General features: G+C 46.1%; 1 protein-coding gene and 1 long non-coding RNA gene across 3 annotated transcripts; one reads left to right on the top strand and one right to left on the bottom strand.

Moving 5' to 3' along the window:
* The first annotated feature begins 5199 nt into the window (after window positions 1-5199).
* On the top strand, window positions 5200-13189 carry LOC140460696 (uncharacterized). Its single transcript, XR_011954292.1, has 3 exons — window positions 5200-5623; window positions 6207-6537; window positions 9887-13189. It is a non-coding gene; the product is annotated as an uncharacterized lncRNA (long non-coding RNA).
* Window positions 13190-13466: 277 nt separating this feature from the next.
* Window positions 13467-25345, bottom strand: LOC140460695 (uncharacterized). Of its 2 annotated transcripts, XM_072555314.1 has the most exons (4): window positions 25243-25294; window positions 21269-21352; window positions 20335-20489; window positions 13467-18135 (listed from the first exon to the last, which is right to left on the bottom strand). In XM_072555314.1, exon 4 carries the CDS (start codon window positions 17792-17794, stop codon window positions 16898-16900), a length of 897 nt encoding a protein of 298 aa, XP_072411415.1. In that variant the 5' UTR covers window positions 17795-18135; window positions 20335-20489; window positions 21269-21352; window positions 25243-25294; the 3' UTR covers window positions 13467-16897. The 2 variants fall into 2 exon arrangements, with proteins under 2 accessions (XP_072411415.1, XP_072411414.1); XM_072555313.1 differs by lacking the exon at window positions 21269-21352 and having other exon boundaries at window positions 25243-25345.
* Window positions 25346-26251: the final 906 nt, after the last annotated feature.

Genomic DNA, 26251 nt, shown 5'->3' with positions numbered 1-26251 from the left:
TCACGTTGAATTCCATCAGCCATTTCCTGGACCACTCTCCCAAACTGTCTAGATCGTTCTGTAGCCTCCCCACTTCCTCAGTACTACCTGCCTGTCCACCTAACTTCGTATCATCTGCAAACTTCGCTAGAATGCCCCCAGTCCCTTCATCCAGATCATTAATATATAATGCGAACAGCTGTGGCCCCAACACTGAACCCTGCGGGACACCGCTCATCACCGGCTGCCATTCCGAAACCATTCCCCTGCCCAGAGTGCGGGAAGGGCTTTACCAGCTCCTCCAACCTGCTGGCCCACCAGTGGATCCATACTGTGGAGAGTCCATTCTCCTGCCCCGAGTGTGAGAAGAGCTTTGCCCAGGCCTCTATCCTTGTTGTCCACCAGCAGGTCCACACTGGGGTGAGATCCTTCCCCTGCCCTGAGTGCGGGAAGGCCTTCAGCAAATCCTCCAACCTGCTGACCCACCGGCGGGTCCACATCGGGGAGAGGCCCTTCAGCTGCCCCGAGTGCAGGAAGGCCTTCAGCAATTCCCCCACCCTGCTGAGGCATCAGTGAGTCCTCACCGGGGAGAGGCCGTTCCCCTGCCCTGAGTGTGGGAAGGGCTTTAAACGCTCCTCTGACCTGCTGGACCACCAGCGGGTCCACACGGGGGAGAGACCATTCAGCTGTCCTGAGTGCGGGAAGGGCTTTACCCAGGCCTCCAACCTGCTGAGGCACCAGCGGGTCCACACCGGGGAGAGGCCGTTCCCCTGCCCCAAGTGCAGACGGAGGTTCACGTCGTCCAGTAACTTGCAGAGACACCAGAGGGGGCACCAGCAGATTCCGCTGGTGACGCTGATGTGGGTCACCCCCAGGACTGAACCTCCTGCCCGTTCTGACAGTGGGTGCAGTGGGAGCGTCAGCGAGCTCTCTTTGTTTTCTGCTAGACAGCACCCCCACACCCCTCCCATCTTCCCTCAACCCCAGGTTGGCTCACAGGTGGCACAGTAGCTCAGTGATTAGTGCCACTGTGTCACATCGCCAGGGACCGGGGTTCGATTCCACCCTCAGGGTGACTGTCTTTGTGGAGTTTGCACATTCTTCCCCCCCCATGTCTGCAAGGGTTTCCTCTGGGTGCTCCCACAATCCAAACATGAGCAAGTGAATTAGCCAAGCTAAATTGTCCCAGAGTGTTCAGGGATGTGTAGGTGCAGTGTATTGTTTAGGGGGTAATGTAGACTAATGGGGTAGGGGAATGGGTCTGGGTGGGTTACTCTTCAGATGGTCGGTGTGGACTTGTTGGGTTGAAGGGCCTGTTTCCCTGTAGGGATTCTGTGAGCTTTGCTTGCAGTGCTGCTCACTGAGCCCGGGACTGCACGTTCCCACTGAAGTGATCCGCACAAACCTCAGATGGCATCCAAACCAATGTACCAAACTAAAGGGGTAGTCATGGGCACCCGCATGGGACCCAGCTATGCCTGCCTCTTTGTTGGGTACGTGGAACAGTCCATTTTCCTCAGCTACACCTATTTCTCCAGTACATTGATGACCATATTGGTGCCACTTCATGCTCTCATAAGGAGTTGAACAGTTCTTCATCTTTATCGACACCTTTCACCCCGACCTCAAATTCACTTGGACCATCTCCCTTTCCATGACCTCTCCATCTCTGGCTACCGACTAACCATGGACATCTACTACAAGCCCACCGACTCCCACAGCTACCGAAATTACGCCTCCTCCCACCCCACCTCCTGTAAAAACGCAATCCCTTATTCCCAATTCCTCCACCGCATCTGTTCCCAGGATGACCAATTCCACCGTAGAAAATCCCAGAGGGCCTCCTCCTTCCAAGTTCGCAATTTCTCTTCCCACGTGGTCGACAATGCCCTCCAGTACATCTCCACATCCTGCAACACCGCCCTTGAACCCCACCTCTCCCAACCGAACAAGGACAGAACCCACCCCTAACCGTCCTCAACTTCCACCCCACCAACCTCCAGATACATCACATCAGCCTCTGCTACCTACAAACGGACCCCACCACCAGGTATATTTTTCTCTCCCCACCCCGACCAGCATTCCAGAGAGGCCATTTCCTCTGCGACTCCCTCGTCAGGTCCATGCGCCCACAACCAGCCCACACCCCAGTCCCGGCCCCTTCCCCGCCACCACAGGAAGTGTAAAACATGTGTCCATACCATTCCTGACACCTCCATCCAAAGCCCCAAAGGATCCTTCCACATCTGACAGAAATTTACCTCAACCTCCACCAGTGTCATCCATTGCATCCAATGTGGTCTTCTTTACGTCGGGGAGACAGGACACCAACTTGTGGATTGTTTCAGAGAACCACTCTGGGACACCCATAAACCCCACCGCCCTGTGGCTGAACACTTCAACTTCCCCTCCCATTCCATCAAGATCATGGAGGTCCTGGGCTGTCTCCATCGCCAAACCCTTACCACCTGACGCCTGGAGGAAGAACACCTCTTATTCCACCTTGGGACCCTGCAACCACATGGGATCAATGTGGAATTCAAAAGTTTCCTCATGTATCCTCCTCTTCCCCCCTCCCACCTTCTCACAGCCCCAAGTCTCCACTCGGCCTCTTGACCTGTCCATCACCTTTCCCATCTATCCGCCCCACACTCCTCTCCGACCAATCATCTTCATCTGCTTATCGCATTCTCAGCTACCTTCTCCCCAACACCACCCCCCCCCCCTTCCATTTATCTCTCAGCGCTCCCGGCCCACAAGCCTCATTGCTGATGAAGGGTTTATGCCCTAAACGTCAATTCTCCTGCTCCTTGGATGCTGCCTGACCTGCTGTGCTTTTCCAGCACCACACTCCCGACTCTGTCCCCCTGTGTTGTCAGAGATATAGGACCTGCTCCAAACTGATCCACAATCCAGTTGATGGGACAGGAAACCGCTTCCTTTCTCGAGACAAGTCTCCCGAAGAGAACTTGCTGGCTAACTGATGTACTGAACTTCACAGTGCCCCACTGCTCTCAGTTATCTGGAAGGTGTCCACACGTGCCTAAGGTGGTGCTCGAGACCTTTAATATCTCTTTGGGATTGATCCCCATTCATTTAAGGCTGTGCAGTCATACAGCCTGGAAACAGACCGTTCAGTACATGATCCCCAACTAAACTAGTCCCACCTGCCTGCTCCTGGCCCTTATTCGATAGTCATAGTCATAGAGAGGCACAGGACGGAAACAAACCATTTAATCCAACTCATCCATGCTGACCAGATATCCTAATATAATCCTTCCGAAGGATGCAGGATTAAGGGTTCTCTTTGTCAAGAGACCTTAACAAGCTGTAGTAATGGACTCAAAGTATGCGATTATATTTCATCTCATATTTTAGAGACATGGTAACTAGATTTAGCCTGTCTACAATAATATATATAAAGAGGGGATCATAACACAGGTAATGGAAAAATGAATAAGTAATGGAAGGGGTGGGGGGCGGACTAGCAGCTAAAATAGTGAAATGGGGGGATTTCATTGAAACCTAATTTAGAGGTATGTATGAAAATATAAAGACTGCAGTACTGAACATGACAGTAAAATATCCCTTTCAGAAAGTAGCATGTGCAAGAAATCAGACAGAGATACATAAAATCCCGACAGTACAGAAAGAGGCCATTTGTCCCATTGAGCCTGCACTGACACACCAAAGATCATCCCACCCCAGGATCATCCCATTCTCCTGCATTTAGTATGACTAATCCACAGAACCGACACATCACAGAGCAATTTCGCATGGTCAATCCACCTAACCTGCACATCTTTGGACTGTGGAAGGAAACCCATGCAGACAGGGAGAACATGCAAACTCCATACAGACACTCACCTGAGGCTGGAATTGAACCTGCGTCCCTAGTGCTGTGAGGTAGCAATGCCAAGCACTGTGCCACCCCAAAATGATATAAAATTTAAACAAATGCTCTAAGCTGCAAATTTGTCCATGTGAAGAACTTACTGCAAATGATTTGAAGCAAGATCCATATGAATTGGTGTTTTGGGAGACATCCAGAACATATTTCATTAATGATTGAAAATCTTCGACCTTTGGAATGGTCTGCGAGAGAGAGTGTTGGAGACAGATTCAATTATGGAATTCAAAAGATAGTTGGATCATTAAACTGAAAAGGAAAGTAATCAGTGTTCGGTGAAGAGTAGCACTGGATACTGTGGTGATAATAATTAGGTCAGTCAGGTGAGTTCCCTTATTGGGGGTGTTCACCTGCTCGTCTTAACATTTCGCTTCAATAACCTTTAGATTCCCAATATCTGTCGGGTGCTTTCTCTGTTCAAGTGTCTACTCGAGTGACTCAGTGTCAAATTTTGTTTATGAATTGTTCCTCTGATATCTCATGAGACGGGCTATGATATTAACAGTGGTATCTAAATAGTTATGGGTCACAATGTGCTCAAGTGAGAAAGAATAAACTGACCATTCTTAAACCATGGAAATAAAATTAATGTTTGGAAAATATACAACTTGTCATGTATGAAGAAGATCAGAAATAGGAATGGGAATAGGTAATTGACTGTTGAGATGCTCTGTCTTTCATCACCATCCATGGCTGGTCATTTATCTGAATTCTCTTTCCTGCACGTTTTGTTTTCCATGTCTTCACCTGATGAAGAGGCTACGCTCCAAGCCCGTGCGATTTCAAATAGACGTGTTGGACTATAGTTGTGTGACTTATGACTGAAAAAAATTGAGTATGTTATTACACACACTGGAGCAGTGGGATTTAAACCTGAGCCTCAGGGCTCTATGGGAGACTACAGCTACATCACAAAAAAAAACCCTCTGTAGTGAATGGGTCCTCTTCTGTTGAATGAGAGGAAGCACCTTCCTCCTCAACATGAGACATGACCACTGTACCCCCACAGCCCATTACAGTAAATTGAGCCCATCTCCTGTTGAATGAATGAGTGAGAACACCTTCCTCCTGAACCCCTCGAGCCCATTGTAGTAAAGGGGCGGGGACAGTGAAGGGCCTGTGAACCTCTCCACCAATCCCAAAGGCTGCGGTCGGTGCGGACGAATCGGAGAGCGACATTCCGAGTTGTGGCTTCCTTTTTAACTGCAAAGCCGGCCGCCATTGGTCAGGTGGAGTAAGGCGCGTTCTGATTGGGCGGGGCGTGGTCTGATTGGGCGGGGCGTGGATGACGCGCGTCACTGAAGGAGGAGACGGAAAGAAAAGAAAAACAAAGATGGCGGCGCGAGGCTGCGGTTTTCTCATCGACTCAGCGGGCGGTTTCTGACGGAGGGAGGGGGGCAGACAGGCATCGTTTACCTCAGAAAATACCTTTAAAATACATTTCAAATTAAAGCCGGAACTTTTCAAACAAAAGTTGTGAAGAAAAGGAGACAGTCCCCGGTGGGGTTTATTGTTTATTTTTGTATAATTTCCGGGGCCCGGGAAGGGGGAGGTGACGGTTACCGGGTGAACGAGAAAACAAATTAAAAATGTCGGCGGTGGAGGAGAGAGAGCCGGCGCCCGCGGCTTCTTCGGCGGCGGCCGGAGCCCAGGAGCTCAACAACCCCCCGGAGCTGGAGGAAGGTCCGAGCTCCAAGAAGCGGGGGGTCCGGCTGGAGGCTGGATTTGCTCAAGGCTTGTATCTATTAACTTATTTAAATGGTACCTACTGTATGGGGCTATGGTTTACATTAAAACCGGAGGATCATGTCAGAGTGTTTGTTTATATTGAGCAGTTGTAGTTGGTAAAATACACTCCCTGGAGGAGCACCTTCTGTGATGCTGCATTTCTTACCTTCTGCCCTTCCCCCATTTGTTATCTCACATCTCGATTTTACATTTTATTTGGTCAAATTTAATTTCATATTAATCAGCCTTGGTATTCACTGTGTATTATTAATTGATCTGTTGGATTGTTGTGAAACAAAATTAATGGTGTAATTTCATTTGTGATGTCTGAGTTTGACATTGAATGTGCAGGTGTGATTACCAGTAAGTTGTTAAAATAAATCAAGAGCTTGTGCTTTTATAACAAAAAGAGGAGTTTAATGATATTATTGGCATTGTCTCCTTTGAGCATGATGATTCAAGTCTGACCAACAAACCACTTCATGCAGTCAATTAAAGTTTAATTAAAGTCTAAGAAAATAATTCTGGCAGGCTAAGATTTATACAACCCAAAATACGATTCATTATCTTGTGTATTCTTACCTTTAAGCCGTAACAGAAGGCATTGCGTGGCAGTTTGAGACTGAAACATGGCTGGAAAGAATGTAGATTGATGAGGGAAGTTAAAATGGCAGAGTCTGGGGCCACAATCTATCAGTCTGGCTTGATTGCATGAGTGGTGGTTCATCAAAAGCACCTTCCAAGCCATGACCTCAACCACCAAGAACAGACAAGTGTGAACACAGGATTCCGACTACAAGATATATCGCATTGTTTCTTTGTTATTGACCAAAATGGTGGAACTCACTCCTGAACATTGTTGCAGTCCACATCATATTTGTGAAGCAATTTAAGAGGCAGCTCAGCACCACCTTTTCAAGGTCAGTTTGGGAAGAGTTGTTGGTACAGCCAATAATATTCACATCTCATGAAATAATCAAAGAGCCCACAGTGTTGGAGGCTGTATGTTAGCATGGATAGAGGATTGGCTAACTACCACCGGGGCATGTTCAGGATGGCTACTTGTAACTAGTGGTGTACCACAGGGATCAGCGCTGGGTCCAACGTTATTTACAATATATATATGAATTACTTGGATAAGTAAAGTGAATGTACTATTGCTAAGTTTGCAGAAGAGACAGTTGATGTGAAAGCAGGTGGTGAGGATGACATTAGATATCTGGAGAGGGATATAGACAGGTTCAGCAAATGAGTGAAAGCTTGGCAGATGGGAAAATGAGGTAATGCAGTTTGTCAGGAGGTGAAGAACTGAATATTAAATGGAGAAAAGTTTAGAATACAGGGATTTGGAATCACGTCCACGAATCTCTTCATCCAATTTCAGTGAGTAATAGGGAGACAAATGGGAGGTTGGCCTTTTCAATAGCGTATAAATATAGGAAGGTTATAGTGAACCTATTTAAGGCCTTAGTCAGGCCACAACTGAATACTGTGAACAGTTTAGGGCCCTTTACCTGAGGAAAGATATAATTGGCATTGGAGGCAGTCCAGAGAAAGTTGACCATGATGATATCAGGGATGGAAAGAATGTCTTAAGAGGAGAACTGAATAGGTTGGGCCTGTGCTTATTAGAAGTTTGAAGAATTAGAGGTAACCTTATTGTCACGTACAAGATTCTGAGGAGACTTGACAGGCTAGATGTGGAAAAGTGGGTGAGTTGGGACCAGAGGAAGTAACCTCCAAATAAGAGATTGCATGTTTAGGACAGATAGGAATTTCTCCTGAGGGCAGTAAATCTGTGGAACTTGATACTACAGAGGGCTGTTGAGCCTGGGTTGTTATTTGCATTCAAGGCTGAGATAGTTGGGTTTTTTTAATCAGTAAGTGAATTGAGGATTATGGGACAATGGCAGGAAAGTGGAGTAAATATTTACCAGAATAATCGTGATCTGAATAAATGGCAGAGTCAACTCAATGGGCTGAATTGAATAGTAATTAGTAATGAGGAAAAGGATACAACTGGCAATTAGAGACCAGTCAGTGTTGGGAAGCCTCGAGATTGTAGGGAGTTGGTGGCATTTGGGTATTGTTACTGGATTTAACATGTGGAGTTTCAAATTGATGCTGCTATGGCCCCGATGCAATTTGAAATCAATTTATGTATCTGGAATATAAAGCTTATCGCTGCTTTGGTACTTAAGAAAATTGATAAGATCACCAATCTTGTTCACTAATAACATTTTTTTAAGGAAGGAAATCTTCAGTCCTTTCCCAGTTTGGTGAATGTGTCACTCTTGATCCAAAGTCATGTGGTTGACTCTTAACAGCCCTCTGAATTGGCACTTGGTTTTTTTGGGAGACAAAGTGTCATGTTCCATGAATGAATAAAGAAAAATATTCAGGACAAGATTGTCAATGTCACTGTCAGTGACGGGAAGATTGTGATCTAGTGATACTGGTTAAGTAGCCCAGAGATCTGTCTTCTGAGAACAAAAATTAAAATCCCATCATGGATGCTAGTGGACTTTATTTTCAATGAATAAAAAGATCTGGAAGTGAGAGTTTGTCTCAGTCCTGGCAACTAGGAAACCATTATTGGCTCAGACAATGAATTGCAGATGTTGGAGATCAGCAACAAAAGGCACAATTGCTGGGGAAACACAGCAGGTCTGGCAGCATCTGTGGAAAGAAAACAGTTAATGTTTTGAATCCAGCCTAATTTTGAAGAGCCACCGGACTCAAAACAGTAACACTGTCGTCTCCTCAAAGATACAGCCATAACTGTTGCTTTTGTCCAGTCATTACTGATTGTCATCAAAGTGTTCTTTTAGAGAGAGAAATCCACCATTCACAACCCTACACACGTGTGCACACGCTCACATCATGTGACTCCAGACCTACTACAATGTGGTTGACACTCAATTGCCTTCTAGCATGCAGCCAATTGCTCGGTCCAAAGGCCACGAGGAATAGTGAGCAAATGTTGGACGTGCTAGCAACAATCCCATCCCTCAAAATATTTTCATATATATTAGAAAGCATAGGTTAATGAAGGACAGCCAAAACAAACTGCTATGGGAAATTCATGCCCAACTATCTTGATTTGCTTGTAGTTATAAATATTGTTTTAAAATCCTCTTCAGAGAGGACATTGGTTTCATCATTGTTGCAATACTGCATGCAATTCTATGCTTTCTGCTACAGGAAGGGTGTTGTGAAACTTGAAAGAGTTCAGAAAACATTGACAAGGATGCTGCCAGGGTTGGAGGGTTGAGCTACAGGAAGAGGCTGAATAGACTGGGGCTATTTTTCCTGGAGCTTTGGAGGCTGAGGAGTGACATTATAGACATTTATAAAATCATGAGGGGCATGGGTAGGGTAAATAGGCAAGGTCTTTTCCCTTGGGGTGGGGGAGTCCCAAATTAGAGGGCATAGGTTTAAGGTTAATGGCAAATGGAGTTTAATATAGATAAGTGTGAGGTCTTACATTTTGTATAGGCAAATCAAGGTAAGAATTTCATGGTGAATGGCAGGACCTTAAGGAGTGTAGTGGAACAGAGGGATCTTGGAGTACAGGTTCACAGTTCTCTGAAAATGGAGTCACAGGTAGAATTTTTTTGGCACACTGGCCTTCATCAGTCATGGCATTCAGTATAAAATACCAAATGCTTGCTTTCATCAGTCAGAGCACTGAGTACAGGATTTGGGATGAATTGTTGCAGCTGTCACAGATTCCACACAACAACACAAGATGGGACCCTGCCCTCCCCTGACTGACCGTCCCTTTGCATATCAGGGGGAAGACCGCCTTTAATTGTGATGATCAGGAAACATGCCATATTCAAAAAAAGGGCTGTGTTCACAAATATTTGGACAGAGGAAGGAAGTTGCAGTCTGGGTGAAGATCAATCTTCATTCAGAGAGAGAGGAAGAGCAGCAGCAGCTTCAGAAGTTCATGGTCCAACTTCTGAAAAGACCTTGTCTGATTTGCAGTTGTTTCTGGGCTTGTAATATCGTACTGCAGCATATTGTAGATCTTCATTAAGAGTGTCAATACCGCACTACAGAGGTCCATTTAGCAACTTGAGTCCATATGAACTCTTCGTGGAGGTATGCAGTCTGCCCCATAACCGTGTTGGTTTACAGTTACATATAGATCCACACAAAGATCTTTGGGATTGAGAGGAAAGAATGTTCCACAGTAACTAGAGTTACGTTCAGATTTTCTATCATGGACTGACTGTGATGACCTTTGCAATCACTTCACAGGAATATTACAAGAGAAGAATTTGGCGGCAGAAATCTCAGACCAAACCTCACATCAAAGTCTGACAGTCACTTGATTCACAAGGACGTGGATATTCATGGCCTTGAAAACAAAGGGGAGAAGGTCTGTCTGCTTTGTTAGGTTTTAAACGTCAGTGTGACAGGAAACTCAGAGTCTCACATACCCATACACCAGAGTAGTGACTGTAACATGCTTTACAGTCTGAATGAGAGTGTTCCAATTATCAGAGGGTTCACCAGTAACACCACACACAGGCTGTGAGCGTGAGCGAGTTTTCAACTGATTGTTAAGGTCTGAGACAGATGAGGGCACCTGCACCATGGAGAAACCGTGGAAATGTGGAGAGTGTGGGAATGGTTTCCCTTCGCCATCTGCGCTGGAGATTCATCGGTGTTTGCACACAAGGCAGCGGCTGTTCACCTGCACTCAGTGCAGGAAAGGCTTCACTCAGTTACACTCCCTCCTGGCCCACCAGTGTGTCCACACCAGCAAGAACCCGTTCATCTGCCCCATGTGTGGGCAGGGCTTCACCAGTCACACCACCTGCTGCCGCACCAGCGGATCCACACTGGGGAGAAGCCGTTCACCTGTCCCGTGTGGAGCAACGACTTGTGCGATTCCTCCACCCTGCACAAACACCAGCGCATCCACACCAAGGAGCGGCCGTTCACCTGTCCAGTGTGTGGGAAGGGCTTCACCCAGTCATGCAACTTGGGGAGACACCAGCAACTTCACAAGTGAGATGGCACAGGGATTCGGGTTGGATTCTGCTGTTACCATTGCTGAGAGTCACATCTTGAACCCTGTTTAGTGGGTGAAGTGGGAGGAGTAAGGGGTTCCTTTATGCTGACTGGCCGCGCTCTCACCCACTTTACTTCTAGTGGGAGCTGACGCTCTCTGAGCCTGGGATTGCACCTTCCCTACGGAAACAGTCCACAGAAGCGGCTGAAGTGCAGGTAGATCTGAAATAGATACATTTGTCTCTGTCCCATTGAGTCTCCAGCACAGTCGATCCAATTGGCCTCTGTCAGTGTTTATGCTCCACCTGAGCGTCCACCCACCCCTTCATCAGCAAACAGGTATCCCCTGCTTTTTGAAAGTTCACTTTACCCCCTAACCCACTCCCGCCCAAGCCTGTGCCAATTCTTAATCCTAACTTAGACCTTCTATTTATTGCTGATGCCTGGTTTCAGTCCCTGTATTCACCTCCCATTCATGTGTCTATCCAGATACACCGTAAGTGTTGCTAAAGTGGCTCTTTCCACTCCATCCACTGGCAGTGCATTCCAGGCATCCACCATCCAACTGTGTGAGAAATCTTCCCTTTCAATTCTCCCCCAGACTGTCCCCCTCTCACCTTGAACCTGTGCCCTCTTGTAGTTGACTTTTCCACCCTGGGGGGAAGCCTCTGAGTATCTTACTGACTATCTGGCCCAACACCAAACATCCAAAGAATAATCCACACAGACCCATTTCCCTATCCCTAATAGTCGACAATTACCCCTGAATAACGTACCTAACTTTCACATTCCTGAACACTGTGGCGCAATTTAAGCATAGACAATCCAACTTAACCTGCCAATCTCTGGGCAGTGGGTAATTTAGCATAGCCACTGCATCCTAACCTGCACATTTGGATTGTGAGAGGAAACCGGAGGAAAGCCATATCGACACAGGGAGAATGTGCAAACTCCACACAGACAGTCACCTGAGACTGAAATCAAACCAGTTTCCCTGGTGCTGTGAGGCATCAGTGCTCATGATTGAGCCACCATGCCGCCCCCGTCCAGCCAATCTGTGTGTCTCATCATTTTGTTGAGGTCATCCCTCTGCCTCCATCTTTACAGTGAAAATAATCCAGGTTTAACCCATCTCTTCTCATAATGAGACCTCCAGACCATGCAATGCCCTAGTGAACGTTCTCCATAGCCAGTATCCATATCCTTCCGGTAGTGTGGCAACCAGAACTGCACGCAATATTCTGAATGTGACCGGAATAAATAGCTCTAACATAACTCGCCAACTCTTACATTCAAGGCAAACGTGCTGTGTGCCTTCTTGATCACGTTACCCGCCTGTGTTGCCACTTTTGGAGATCTATATGGTCAGATCCCTCTGTATGCTAGTGCTTTAAAGTGGTCTGAAATTTATCGTACAATTCGTGTATTTCCTATGTATCTGTATCCAGCTTCACCTTAATTGTGTTCCGCTCTTTATCTCTTTTCCCCCATCCTCACCCCTCCACACATCAGCATATCATAAGACTATAGGAGCAGAAATTATGCCATTCAGCCCATTGAGCCTGCTCAACCATGGCTGATAAGTTTCTCAACCCCAATCTCCCCATAACCTTTGATCCTCTTGATACTCAAGAACCTTGTTATCCCATCTTAAATATATTCAATTATCTGGCCTCCAGAGCCTTCTGGGGCAGTGAATTCCATAGATACTTCACTCTCTGTCTGAAGTTCTTCTTATCTCTGTTCTAAAAGGTCTTCCCTTTTCTTGAAGGCTGAGGAGGAGGAAGAGAGGAGCGTGGTATGCACCTGCAAACTCCAGAACTTCCCCAACTTCACGAGTCAACAATAACGCTTTCTGGAGCAAGAAACGAAAGTGTGACACCACAGGAAGTGAAATTAGGCCATTCAGGCCATTGAGTCTGCTCCACCATTCACTCATTCTTGAGTGTCAAGGGGCTCAAAGGTTACAGGGAGAATGGGGTTAAGAAACATATCAGCCATGATTGAATGGCAGAGCAGATTCAATAGTATAAATGGCTTGTTAACCATCCCTGGGAAGGAGGAGGCAACACAATAAGTTGTTTCTTGGGACAGGTAAGATAATGTTATTTAATACTGGTGTGACAAAATGATAATTAATTCTGCCTGTAGAAGGAAAGCCCTGACATAGAGGGGTTAATTGCAGGGCAGGCTGTTTCAAACAGACAGCTAACCCTCAAGGATAAGAAGGTAAACTACAGACCTGAGGTCTCCAGCAATGTGAGGTGATGTTAGAGTCTTAAAAAAAAGTCACACCACAGATTTGAAATTGAGGAACTACCACCAAAATTCAACTCCAGAATGATGCAGCAGCAGCAGTACTTAGAAGAATAATGCTGCATCAAACCCCTGGACACTTCCAGAGATGGGCACTGTCGGTGGAAACCCAGTTAAATTCAGACATCAACTGGGTGATAGCCAAGTTTGGGGGGGGGTGAAGCTGAATGAACTTGAGAGGTTTTATTTGTGGTTGTTACGTGCAATAAAGTGCAAATCATTGTTTCAGCAGTTGATTGTCTGTGCGGTTTCTGAGTCAGGAGCCAAATTAAGGTTATTCACCCACAACCACACCATGAGGCTGGGATTAATATCGACTCCATTGCATTCAAGAGAATGTCATCAATACTGTTATAAAGCGAAGGCTGAACCCACCCCCCCAACTCTCTAAGATCTCAAACCGAAACTTCCAAAGAGTGGCACATTGCCCTTTAATCTGTAAAGTCAGTGTGATAAGTGGTGTAACCTGCTGTACTGTTAAAAGTAAATCCCTGACACTTTAAAATCAACAATCAGCAATTTATTTAACCAACTCTCACGATGAACAAATAATCGAAACTATTAACAAACTGAATAAATTCTTCTTAACTACTGAGTATTCTGGAATAAATCAAGATTCTTCTGGTATGCTGTTCCAATCAATACATGTCCCACTCAAATAACACAAAATAGAATTTAATCTCTCAGATTACAACCAGGTTATGTGTCTTCCGGAATATTCTGTGCCATCTTCTGTGGGGGATGCCTCCTCCGATTCCTCTGTCAGGAATGCCCTTCTCTATTTTTCTAAATGATGCCTTCTCTAATACACAGCTGACTGAGAGCACCAATTCTTTATGATAGGATTGGTCCTGTTGTCAAAACTTTAGGATTTAAATTTAATAAGTTTTTGGTAGCCAATGGGGCTGATTTAAATTGATTGGTGAAATTGAACACCTGTTTTCTTGTCCTGCTAACTGTACAGCCCTTTGATACAAATGTTTCAGTTCAGGTGCTTTCTGTTGTGATGATGCTGCTCCTTTAAGAAGATGACGTTGTTGGTTTATTTTCAGGAGGGGTTGTAAAAGGCAGAGCTTCTCATTCGTCTAGGATTAAGGATTTCACTAATGGTTAACAGATACTGGCTAAGGCAACAATCAGGGAAAAGGGTTTGACATTTTATTTTCTAAAACACTTCTACAATGAAAGGGCAGTTGTCCCATTTTTTCCCCCTGGTTTGGGTTTTAGCAGGCAGTCTGTCTGAAGCTGCTGTAGGAAGAGATGTTTCCTGATTCAACAGATGTTTCTGGCTGACTCTGAAGGTTCAGGGAAAATAGTACCAGCGTATTCAGCCTCTCCCTGTAGCTCAAACCTTGCAGCCCTGGCAACATCCTTCCAAACCTTTTCTGAACCCTTTCAAGTTTCACAATGTCTTAAAAAGATGTCAACTTTGTTCGACTAATGTGGGAGAATTTTCTGCATTATGCGTTCTGTCTGAAAGAGCCCTCTCCTGTGCTGTGACAGAGCTGCAGTGACTTTCAAAAGCCTGACAAATGCTGTTATCAGTCAAGGATTCATTGGGAGAAGCTTCTCAATCACATCTGTAAATGGAGAAAGTGTTTTTAATAATGAGACATGAATAAAGTCTGCATTAATTTTTTGTTCTGAAGACTTACTCATACATCTCAAAACAGAGCTTATGAACTCGGTCACAAGAAGTCTACGGGAATATAAGACACCAATGCCTATTTCCTGACCAGGACCAACTTTGCACAGAAAACATGGGCATTTAAAACGAATGGCACCCCATTTATTTAAAGATCAGGTGAACTTATGAGGCACAGCATTGCCTTCAAAATGAGAGATCCTTGACACACACAGCCAAAATCATCACTGCCATTATTATCTAATCAGAATTTAGGCTGGGATGTTTTTCCACTGGAGCAGAGGAGGTTGAGAGGCAATATTTTCAAACCATGAGGGGTAGAGTTGGCTTAATGGTAGCTGTGTCTTCCTTAGGGGGAGGATTTCAAGAGCAAGGATGCGTTTTTATGGTGAGAGGAGAAAGACAGAAGAAAAGATGTTGGACAAAATATTTACAGAGTGTAGTTCACCTGGGGAAACAGCTGCCAGTGGAAGTGGTTGAAGCAGATACATGAACAACATTGAAAAGGCGTTTCAACAAATACATGGATAGGAAAGCTTTAGAAGGATATGGGCCAAGTGCAAGAAAATGAGGTTAGTGTTGACAAACATTTTGGTCAGCATGGACCGGTTTGGGCTGAAGGGCCTGTCTCTGTGCTATAGTACTCGATGACTGGTGTTCCTGTCACTCTGACAGTGTTGAGTTTCCACATGAACCAGGAAAAAGTGAGGACTGAAAATGCTGGAGATCAGAGTTGAGAGTGTGATGCTGGAAGAGCACAGCAGGTTAGGCAGCACCCGAGGAGCAGGAGGATTGATGTTTCAGTCATAAGGACATCCAGATGAATATCTCACTAAATCATGCTGAATAAAATCTGATCCCATTTGTCAACTCTGAAGTGGAGGTGCTGGGGGTGGACAGGTCAGAAGTCACACAACACCAGGTCACAATCCCAATAGATTGATTTGATCTCATGAGCTTTCGAAGCTCTGTTCCTTCATCAGGTGAAGTGATGAAGGAGCAGCACTGATGAAGGAGCAATGCTCCCAAAGCTTGGGATTTCAAATAAACCTGTTGGACTGTAACCTGGGGTTGTGTGACTTCTGACTTCTTCAACTGTGCATTCATGTTGAAATTGATGGGATATTTTATCCAACTCGGAGTAGTTAAATCATATCGCTTGGAGGGGTTCATTTGAAATCTTCCCGGAGGTGAATTCAACAAGATTGAATTATTCAAAGTTACTCAATTCTAAACTTACATCAGGACCGGTAGTCATAGAGAGGTACAGCGCGGAAACAGATCCTTCAGTCCAACTCGTCCACGCTGACCAGATATTCTAAATTAATCTAGTCCCATTTGCCAGCACTTTGCCCAAAACCCTCTAACCCTTTCTATTCATGTCCCCAACCAAATGTGTTTTAAATTCTGTAATTCTAACCAGCCTCCTCCACTTCCTCTGGCAGCTTATTCCATACACGCACCACACTCTGCATGAAAAGTTTTCCCTTTAGGTCCCTTTTAAATCTTTCCCCTCTCACTCTAAACCTATGCCCTCTCGTTCTAACAACATCCTGATAAATCATTTCTGATGGAGATGTCAACGTTTCGGGTAGAACCCTTCTTCAGTCCTGAGGGATAATATCTGAAATGCTGACTCCTGTTGTGCCCAGCCTCCTGTTTGTCTATTTTAGATTCCAGCATCTGCAGTTTTTTATTTTGTCTCTAACAAATGGTGGAGCAGATTCAATGGGTCAAAATAGCCTAACTTCTGCTCCAATGGTCTTGTGGTCTTAGGATTGTGCGGGTCCTGGGCTCAATGAGCAGCAGCGCCCACTGGAAGCAATGTTCACAGAATCATAGAATCCCTGCAGTGTGGAAACGGGCCCTTCTGCCCAACAAGCTCAGAGCGACCCTTTGAAGAGTAACTCACCCAGACACATTCTCCTATCCTATCACTCTGCACTTACCCCTTACTAATGCACCACACCTACACACTCCTGAACACTATGGGACTATTTAGCTTGGCCAATTCGCCCAAATATGCGCATGTTTGGACTTTGGGAAGACACTGCAGCACGCGGAGGAAACGCACACAGACACTGGTGGCCGGGGCGGGTGGGGCAGGGGAGGAATACGTGCAAACTCCACACAGACAGTCACCCTGAGGATGAAATCTGCGTCCTTGGTGTTATGAGGCAGCAGTGCTAACCAATGAGCCACCACCACTCCCAACCCCGCACCCCCCAGTAGAAAACAAAAAAAGCTTATCAGCTCTCCCACTGCACCCACTATCAGAAAGGGCAGGAGGTTCAGTCCTGGGGATGACCCTCAGCAGCGTTACCGGCAGAATCGGATTGTTGGGAGCACTGGTGCCTCTGCTGGTGCTTGTTCAAGCTGCAGGACATTGTGAACTTCTGCCCACATACAGGGCAGGCAAACGGCCTCTCCCCAGTGTGGACCCGCTGGTGCGTCAGTAGAGTGGAGGAGACAGCAAAGCCCTTCCCGCACTCGAGGCAGGTGAACGGCCTCTCCCCAGTGTGGACCCACCGGTGTGTCAGCAGGTGGGAGGCCTGGGTAAAGCCCTTCCCGCACTCAGAGCAGCTGAAGGGCCTTTCCCCAGTGTGGACCCGCCGGTGCTTCAGCAGGTCGGAAGAGCGTGTAAAGCACTTCCCGCAGACAGAGCAGGTGAATGGCCTCTCACCGGTGTGGACCCGCCGGTGGGCCAGCAGGTCAGAGGAATCGCTGAAGGCCTTCCCACATTTGGGGCAGGGGAAGGGCTTCTCACCGGTGTGGACCCGCCGGTGAATCACGAGGTGGGAGGAGCGAGTGAACACCTTCCCACAATCGGGGCAGCGGAAGGGCCTCTCCCCTGTGTGAACCCGCTGGTGCCTTATCAGGGCAGAGGAATCATTGAAGGCCTTCTCACACTTGAGGCAGCTGAAGGGCCTCTCCCCTGTGTGAACCCGCAAGTGCCTCAGTCGGGCGGAGGAATCGCTGAAGCTCTTCCTGCACTCAGGGCAGCTGAAGGGCCTCTCCCCTGTGTGCACCCGTCGGTGCCTCAGCAGGGCAGAGGAATCACTGAAGGCCTTCCCGCATTCAGGACAGGAGAATGGCTTCTCCCTGGTGTGACTGCGCCGATGTGTCTCCAGGGCAGACGGGACACGGAAGCCTTTCCCGCAGTCGCCACACTTCCATGGTTTCTCCATGGCCGAAGCTACAGTTGCATACAAACGCGTGTATGTCCCCTCCCTGCCTTGAATTCCTCTATCCAGCCAGATAACTGATTCAGGCTCCACACTCAGTGCGTTGCTGCAACAGTAGGGTCACTCTTCCAGTCCCACTGATGTTGAAAACGTACTGAAACAGGAACCAATTGGATCATAGTTGAAAATTGTTGCAGTCCCGATGGATTGAGTGGCTCACAAATGCTGGAGAATCAGAGTCAAAAACTATGGGTCAGGCAGCATCTGAGGAGCAGGAGAGTCAATGGTTCAGGCATAAGCCCTTCATGTGTTGATTTTGAAACTTCATCTTCAGATCAAATACTCTGAAAAGAGATTACAAAAGTCATCACTGTCAGTCCAGGGTAGAAATTCAGAACTAGCAATTCTACTTTCGCAGAACATTCTTTTCTTTTGTTATTCCACAAAACTGAAAGCACCATCCCACTCTCTCTCTCTCTCTCTCTGTTCTCACTCCATTCTAATTCTCCTGAAAGTGCTGATTCAGGATCTGACAGGGACAGAAGAGCAAAACAGTCACAACTGACATCTCTCTGAATTTTGGATACCTCCACCTGAAACTTAATATCTTCCACGACATTGGGATACTGTTGAGAGTGAGTATGTCTGATTTTGGGAAGCAAAAATATAGTGTGTACATTCAGGATGAACTGCAATTCAGCTTCTTGACAAACAACCAAACGCAAAATGGTTAACGTGCCCCCACGGGGGTGGGGGAGTTTTGGAATGAGACATCAAGGCAATGATACGAGAGAGAAACTGAACAGACTGAAGTGGCAAACCAGAGTCATCTAGATATATAGCACAGACAAAGGCCCTTTGGTCCAACTAGTCTATGCTGACCAGATATCCTCACCGAATCTAGGTCTCATTTGCCAGCGTTTGGCCCATATCCTTCTAAACCCTTCCTATTCATATACACATCCAGATGCCTTTAAATATGTTAGGATTATGCCAGCATCCACTACTTCCTCTGGCAGCTCTTTCCTTACATGCACCATCTTCTGCATGAATTGCCCTTTAGGCCCCTTTTAAATCTCTTCCCCCCCCCCCCCCCCCCAAACCTATTATTCATTAGTTCTGGATTTCCAGAGAAGTGACCTTGTTTATTTACCCTATCCATGCCTCTCTTGATTTTATAAACAATGGAAGGATCAACGGCTCAGGGCGGGGATGGGGTGGGGGGGGGGGGGGGGGGGGGGGAAGGGGGGGGAGGGAGGGGGAGGAAGCCGAATGTGCTGGAGCCAATGCGGAAGAAGAGGACACAAAACCTTGAAGCTGCAATGAGGAATACTGCATGTGCTGTACTTGTACCTGTTGCATTTATTTGTGGGAATCAAATGCATTTTAAAAATAAAAACAAACAAGATATCTACATCTCCCCTTTCCCAATCTGCCAATGCTGTTCTGGACACAGAGTGAGAGAATTGGGAGCAGGAGTTGGCCATTTGGTCTTTTGAGCCTGCACCAGCATTGAACAGATCTTAACTGGATATGAATATACCTACAGCCAGGTGGATAGACTGGGATTTCTTTCAGTGGAGCAGAGGAGATTGAGAGGTGAGGTTATAGAGGATTATAAAATCATGAGGGGTACAGATGAGGTGAACGGCAGGTCTCCTTTTACTAGGGTGGGGCTTTCAAGATAAGGGAGCAAATTTTGAAGGTGAGAGGAGAAAGATTTAAAAAAAAAGACATGAAGAGCTCCATTTTTTTCACACAGAGAGTGGTTTGTGCGTGGAATGGGTGTCCAGAGGAAATGGTGGATGCAGGTACAGTTACAATGTTTAATAGACATTTGGATAAGCACATGAATAGGAAAAGTTCAGAGGGATATGGGCCAATCACTGGCAAATGGGACTAGTTGGGTTTGAAAACATAGTCAGCATAGACTAGTTGGACTGAAGGGTCTATTTCTGTGCTGTATGACCCTGTAGGTGTTCTGTACTGGTCTTAAAACCATTTTCTTGGAAATCCAAGATGGCGGTGGTTTGAGTGGTCTGCCACCCCCTCCCCCCCACCTCATTAACCATCTGTAAGAGAAAAAAAATTGCTAATAGAAATTTACTGAACATCTGGAGCTGCTATAATTGTGGTTTGACAGCTTTAAGACCATAAGGAAAGCAAATGAAGGAAAGGAGCCGACAGGGGTGCAGCAGGCAGGGCATTCTCCTACTGCATCAGGGGTGCCTGGAGCCAATGCTCAAACTCCCAGGGCCGTCCCTTTGGATTTAATGGGGCAGCAGCAGTTACTCTCGGAGATGGCAAACTCTGAGATAAGATTGAAGCAGCAGTGGAACCACTACCTGCCACGCTGGAAAAGCATAAACAGGAAATTCAAATGTTGGCCCGAAGAGAATAGGCAGCGGGGGAGAGGACCGTGGCATCGGAGACCGTGGCGGAGGTCTCAGGAGGAAGGATCCAAACGCTGGATTACCAGGTTCGGGTCCTTCAGGAGCAAGTGGACGACGACCTGGAAAACAAAAGTAGAAGAAAAATCTTACAGCTCGTGGGTCTTCCGGAATGCAAGGAAGGTGAAGACCTTGTTGGATTCCTGGGGCTGGAGTCGGAGTCGGGTCTGTTGAGTGTGGGGCGGGCCCACTTGGTCGAAATGCGGTCAGGGCCGGACCCGTGCCCCCCCACGGTCCGAGTGCAACTCCTGCATTATAAAGAAAAACAGTTAGTGATTGAAACAGCAAGAAGATTGGTAAGAGATCCAGAGGCCTTAATGCACAAAGGCTCAAGAATAATGTCTTTTCAGGACTTCTCAGGAGCCTGGATTAAGAACAGAAGAGCATTTGATGAAGTTAAGAGAAAATTAAGGGATCTGAACATTCAATATTCCTTGAGGTACCTGGCCGTGTTGCATTTCTCTCATGGAGGGACGGTATATAATTTTGATTCAACAGAAAAGGCGAAGGGCTTTGTGAATTCACTGAATTAAAGGACTCAGGTCGGGGTGAAGGCGGGACATCATTACAGACAATGCTACTTTTTGCCCCTTTTTGTTGTGGTTATCGGCTTGATATGTACTGCCTTCATGTAAAACTGGAATTATTTAGTAAAACGGTCGGTTCGGTATTATCTGAGGCCTTTTTTTCACTGCTGTCCTTTTGTTTTTGGATTGGGGTGGCGATATCTGTGGTTAAGATGTATGGAGAAAGGGTGTGGGGAGATGGACAACCATTGTTAACTCTCAGAATGTAAATAATATATTTTGTTCAATCTGTGAATTGCCTGGCGCTTGGGGCACAGCCTCAGCGGGAAGGAGCCGGGATGGTGGCAAGGGTGGGGTGGGTCGGGGGGCGGAGTTCTCTACCTAATTGGGGTTATTTGAGTGTTTGCTTAAGTTATATGTGGTTGTTAGATTTTTATTTAGAGTAGTTTTTAATAGGAGTAGTTTTTAGACTTTATCCAGTTAATGTCTTTGTCGCTCACCACACCTCAGATAAGCTTCCTCCTCTTGGATAACCACAGGCTGCCCTGGATGACCATGGCTACTGATTCATTCAGGTGGTGCACCTGGAATGTAAAAGGGAGCCATTCCCCCATTAAAAAGATGCTGTTAAGCCCTAGAAAGGAAAGGGTGGACATCGCCCTGCTGCAAGAGACACATTTAAATGATAAGGAACATCTAAAACTGCAGCGGGGGCGGTGGGGGGGGGGCGTTATGATAGGGTATTCTTCTCCTCCTTTAGCTCCAAGTGTAGAGGAGTGGCTATACTGGTAAGAATGAACCTCCCTGTCCAGGTAATTGAGCAAATTAAGGATGAACATGGATGGTCCATCATTCTTACAGCTCTAACACATGGAGAAGAGTATGGCGTCCTGAATGTATATCGTTCCCCGGTGCACCCTCTTAAATTTCTAATTGATGCTGTTGCTAAATTAATAAGTCTAGGGTGCGCCGCATGGTCATTGGAGAAGATTTTAATCGCCTAATAGATCCCGAGGTAGACAGGGTGCCAAGGGGCCAGGCAGATACACCTACACAACCGAAGCAGTTGGTGGACATGTGCGAGGAGTTGGGATTAGTGGATGTGTGGAGACATCTCCAACCTAATGGAAGAGACTTTACTTTCTCTTCCAACCCACACAAGTACCACATGGGAACTGACACTTTTTAATGCCATTGGATTGCTTGAACAGAACATTGGCTTGTGAAATTGGCAATATAGGTGTCTCGGACCATGTGCCAGTGTATTTAGATGGTAAAGTCAAGGGTGGTGGAATGGATGCACAGCACTGGTGCATGGACCCATTCCTGGTAAGGGGTAGCAAATCCGTTGAGTACAGCAGAAGAGAGTTCAAGGCCTTCTGGGATATCAACCCAGGTACGGCCAGTAATCCAGCAATACTGTGGGAGGCCACTAAGGCATATTTATGAGGCCTGATTATTTCGTATTCAACAAATGGAAGGAGGCAGAGGGAGGAGCAAAATCAGATGCTGGAGACCCGGCTGCAGATAGCTGAGGAAGCATATTATAATAGGCCTTCTCTGGTCAAGCTGCAGCTCTCCGGACTGCTCTCAACTCATTGCACATACAGGTGGCGAAAAAAGGGTCTCCTTTGCTGAACAAAGATTGTTTGAATCTGGAGATAAGCCAAGTCGATATCTGGCTAGAAAGAAAAATGCTTCCCAATCTTTTATGTCTGTTAGAGAGAAGGCTGGCACAGTTACCAGTGAGTTGAAGAAGATCAATGTTAGATTTATGGAATACTTTGCACAGTAATATCGGTCAGAGGGAGACGAACACGGTGCAGCGAGGATGCAGTCCTTTTTTGAGGACCTGCACCTCCCCAGTATAAAGGCAGAACAGGTTTCCCTGTTGAATGGGCCTATTACGATACAGGAGGTGCAGGAAGCAATAAAGCATCCCACTGGGGTCAGATAGATTCCCAAGTGAATTCTATAAGGAATTCATAAATGTGTTCGTGGAGCCGCCACTGGGGATGTATTGCTGTTCATATACACAGGATTGTCTTCTGCACTCTCTTAAGGAGGCTAATATCTCCCTCATTTTAAACGAGGGGAAAGAGCCTGAAGAATGTGCTTCACACAGACCCTGTTGAATTTAAATTTTAAAATTGTTACCAAGATGCTGGCCCTGAGGTTGGAAAATGTGTTGCGCTAAATTATGAAAGATGAATAGACGGGTTTTGTCAAGGGCTGTAGCTCCTCCAACAATATCAGGAGGGTACTGACCATAGTGCAGGTATGCCAGCAAGATTGATCCCGGGTTCAGTGTCTCCCTAGACGCAGAAAATGCGTTTGACCAGATAGAATGGCCGTACCTATTTGGGATGCTACAGCGTTTTGGTTTGGGGGGATCCTTTGGTCGATGGGTGGTGGAGTTGCATAATGATCCTAAGGCAAACATCATCACAAACTGCACTAAGTCAGATAACTTTAATATTGGGAGAGGTAGTCGACAGGGGTGTCCTCTTTCACCACTGCTACTTACCTTGGCAATTGAGCCATTAGCTGGGGCTGTCAGGAGGGATCCTGAAATAGTGGGGCCAGGGGTGGGAATGGGCGGGAATAAGATCACCCTATAAGCTGATGACATCCACTTCTCCTTGGCCCATCCGGAGGAGTCCGTTCCTCGATTGATTCAAACAATTAATGTATCTGGAGTTTTTCGGGCTGTTGGATCAACTTTACAAAATCGGAAGCCGTGCCAGTGGGGGGTATTAATGGAGGTGCCTAATCTGAAGGATGGAATGCAGTTCCTGTTTAGACGGTCGTCAAAAGGGTTTTTGTATTTGGGAATTTTTATTACCCCTGCCTTCCACCAGCTGTATAAAGCTAACTATGTACAATTACTGGAGAGGATAAAACGGTAGGGGGGGGGGGTGGTTGTTGGTGGTGGTAGTGGACCTTCTAGACTTGGAGATATCAAATAAGTGCTTTATCAGCAAATGTGGGTGACTGGGCACGGGGGGATTCAGGGTCGATTTGGCTTGACACTGAAGCTTTGCAGTCCCCTAGTTAATCTATTATTCATAGATAAGATGAAATCCGTGACCGAGCAGTGTAAGAGTCCAATCATTTTAAATACGGTGAAAGCCTGGAAGATAATGAGGCAAGACAAGGGCAATTGGCTGAAGACCTCGCCATTTACCCCATTGGCTGGAGCCCAAGGATTTCAATCTGGGGCTGTAAGTCATGGGAGAATAAGGGAATCTCCTGTCTGGGAAACTTATTTGAGGCGGAGATCTTGATGTTATTTAGCCAGCTAAGTCAGAAGTATGGATTGTCTAATAGGAACGTTTTCCGGTACTTTCAGGTAAGGGATTATATACAGAGAAAGACCACGCTCCTGGCTCAGCTTTACAGGCCACATGTGGAGAAAAGAGTGCTCCGGTGTACGGGTGCTCTTTCAGTTAGTATTTTGCATCACTTACAGAAGGGATGTGCCTTAGGGATGTGGACGGACTCTGGAATTGACCTTAGGACATAGAATCGGGAGCTAGGAGAGGATATTTCATTGGAAGTATGGGAAGATATATGGGAAAATGTAAGGAAAATTTCAATATGTAACAGAGGTCATGCAATTGAAGATTTTACACAGGGCTCATTTGGCGCCAGAGAGGCTAGCTAAGTTTAAGAGAGGAGCGTCACCAGGGTGTCCCAAATGTAAAATTTAATTTTTATTTAATTTGATTATAGTTTAGCTTAAGCTCAGCAGATATGGTTGTTCTGGTAGGGTAGTAGGTAGTTCATTATTAATAGCATTGTGATATGACATTGTTGTATTGCCTCTATCTTTCTGGACTTTGGTTTAGTTCTTTTCTGTGTCTAGATGTTTTGTAAAGGATTTGAAAAAGTTTCCAATAAAATATTTAATAAAAAAATTCTTGCCTTCCCCCATAACTATATTTGACATTTAAAAGTCAGATGAACTCAGCTTTGAATATATTCAATGACCCCTAACTGCAGGGAGACATTTCTGAACTCAATTTCTCTTGCTAACATACCATTTGCCTTGGTCATTGCTTGCTGCACCTCTGTGACAACTGGCATTGACTGGAGTAGAAAGCCCGAGTAGAAGGCAGCTGAGGCACCTTTGTACATCCACACATCATTCCTGATGAAGTGCTTGTGCCCAAAATGTTGACTCTCCTGCACCTCGGATGGTGCCTGACCTGCTGTGCTTTGCCAGGACCACACTTTTCAACTCTGATCCCCAGCATCTGCAATCCTCACTTGCTCCACATCCCAATATATCACCATTTAAACAATGCATCTCCTCTCTGCTTTTATTTCACAGGAAAGGCTACAACTGCACACTGTGTTACTGCATTTGCCACGTGTTTGCTAATTAAGACACAGACATGAACCAACTTTGCTGAAAGTCGAGTTGAACACGAGAATGGAAAAGGGGGTGAGAAAAATGTGTTGTACTCACAAATGTTGGATAGAGGAAAGAAGTTGCAGTTGGGGTAAGGCTCAATCTTCATTCAGAGAGAGAGGAGCAGCATCGACACCAACACAAACTCATGATCCAATTTCCGCATTCAGACAATGGGGGCAGGCTCCTTCCGGTCCTCCAGCACATTCCATTGGCCAATCAAAACAATGTTGTGCGTCGTTCCGCTGACAGCAAAGAGCATGCGCAGTATTCTGCTGACACCGAGAAGCATGCGCAGTGCTTGCTGACACCGAGAAGCATGCGCAGTATGCCAAGTGGAGTTGCCGGTGTAACTGCTAAATTTTCAGTGTCCAAATGCCAGTCAGAAAAAAGAAACGCTAGAGCCACAATTTGTTTTGTTTCCCTGGAGCTCAACACTTTATTCCTTTTTCATTTTGTCTGACTGCTCAACATTTGTATGTCTTTTCCCCAGAGTAGAGGAAGTCCAAAACTAGAGGGGCAGAGGTTTAAGGTGAGAGGGGAAAGGTTCAAAAGGGACCGAATAGCGTGGTATCGGTATGGAATGAGCTACCAGAGGCAGTAGTCAAGGTTGGTACAATTCCAACATTTAAAAGGCATTTGGATGGGTATATGAATAGGAAGCGTTGAGGGGTATATGGGCCAAATGGTGGCAAATGGATCACTAGATTAATTTAGGATATATGGTCGGCGTGGACCGAAAGGTTTCTTTCCATGCTGTGCAACTCTATGGCTCTATTTCTACACAATTTAAACCAATTTCATAAGACTAGGATTCGGCCCTTGCACCCTTCCAGCCTGTCCTCAACTGTGGCCTAACTACACAGATTTTAATGGAAATTTCAGAAAGATGGCTGCAGCTTTTTTTTTCAACAATTGAATATGCTTTCAGACTTTACCGATTTTCTAAGTACATCGTTTTAGCTATTCTCAATGTCAAAGATCAGCTATTTCTCGAATCAACCCCTCCTGTCTCCCAGGTAGAGTCATTACCATCCATTCTCTCTCTATGCTCAGAGGTCTCGAG

This window comes from Chiloscyllium punctatum, chromosome 36 (assembly GCF_047496795.1).
Source record: "Chiloscyllium punctatum isolate Juve2018m chromosome 36, sChiPun1.3, whole genome shotgun sequence".
Taxonomy (NCBI): domain Eukaryota; kingdom Metazoa; phylum Chordata; class Chondrichthyes; order Orectolobiformes; family Hemiscylliidae; genus Chiloscyllium; species Chiloscyllium punctatum.
The sequence above is the reverse complement of the archived record's forward strand: the minus strand, read 5'-3'. Positions and strand labels throughout refer to the sequence as shown.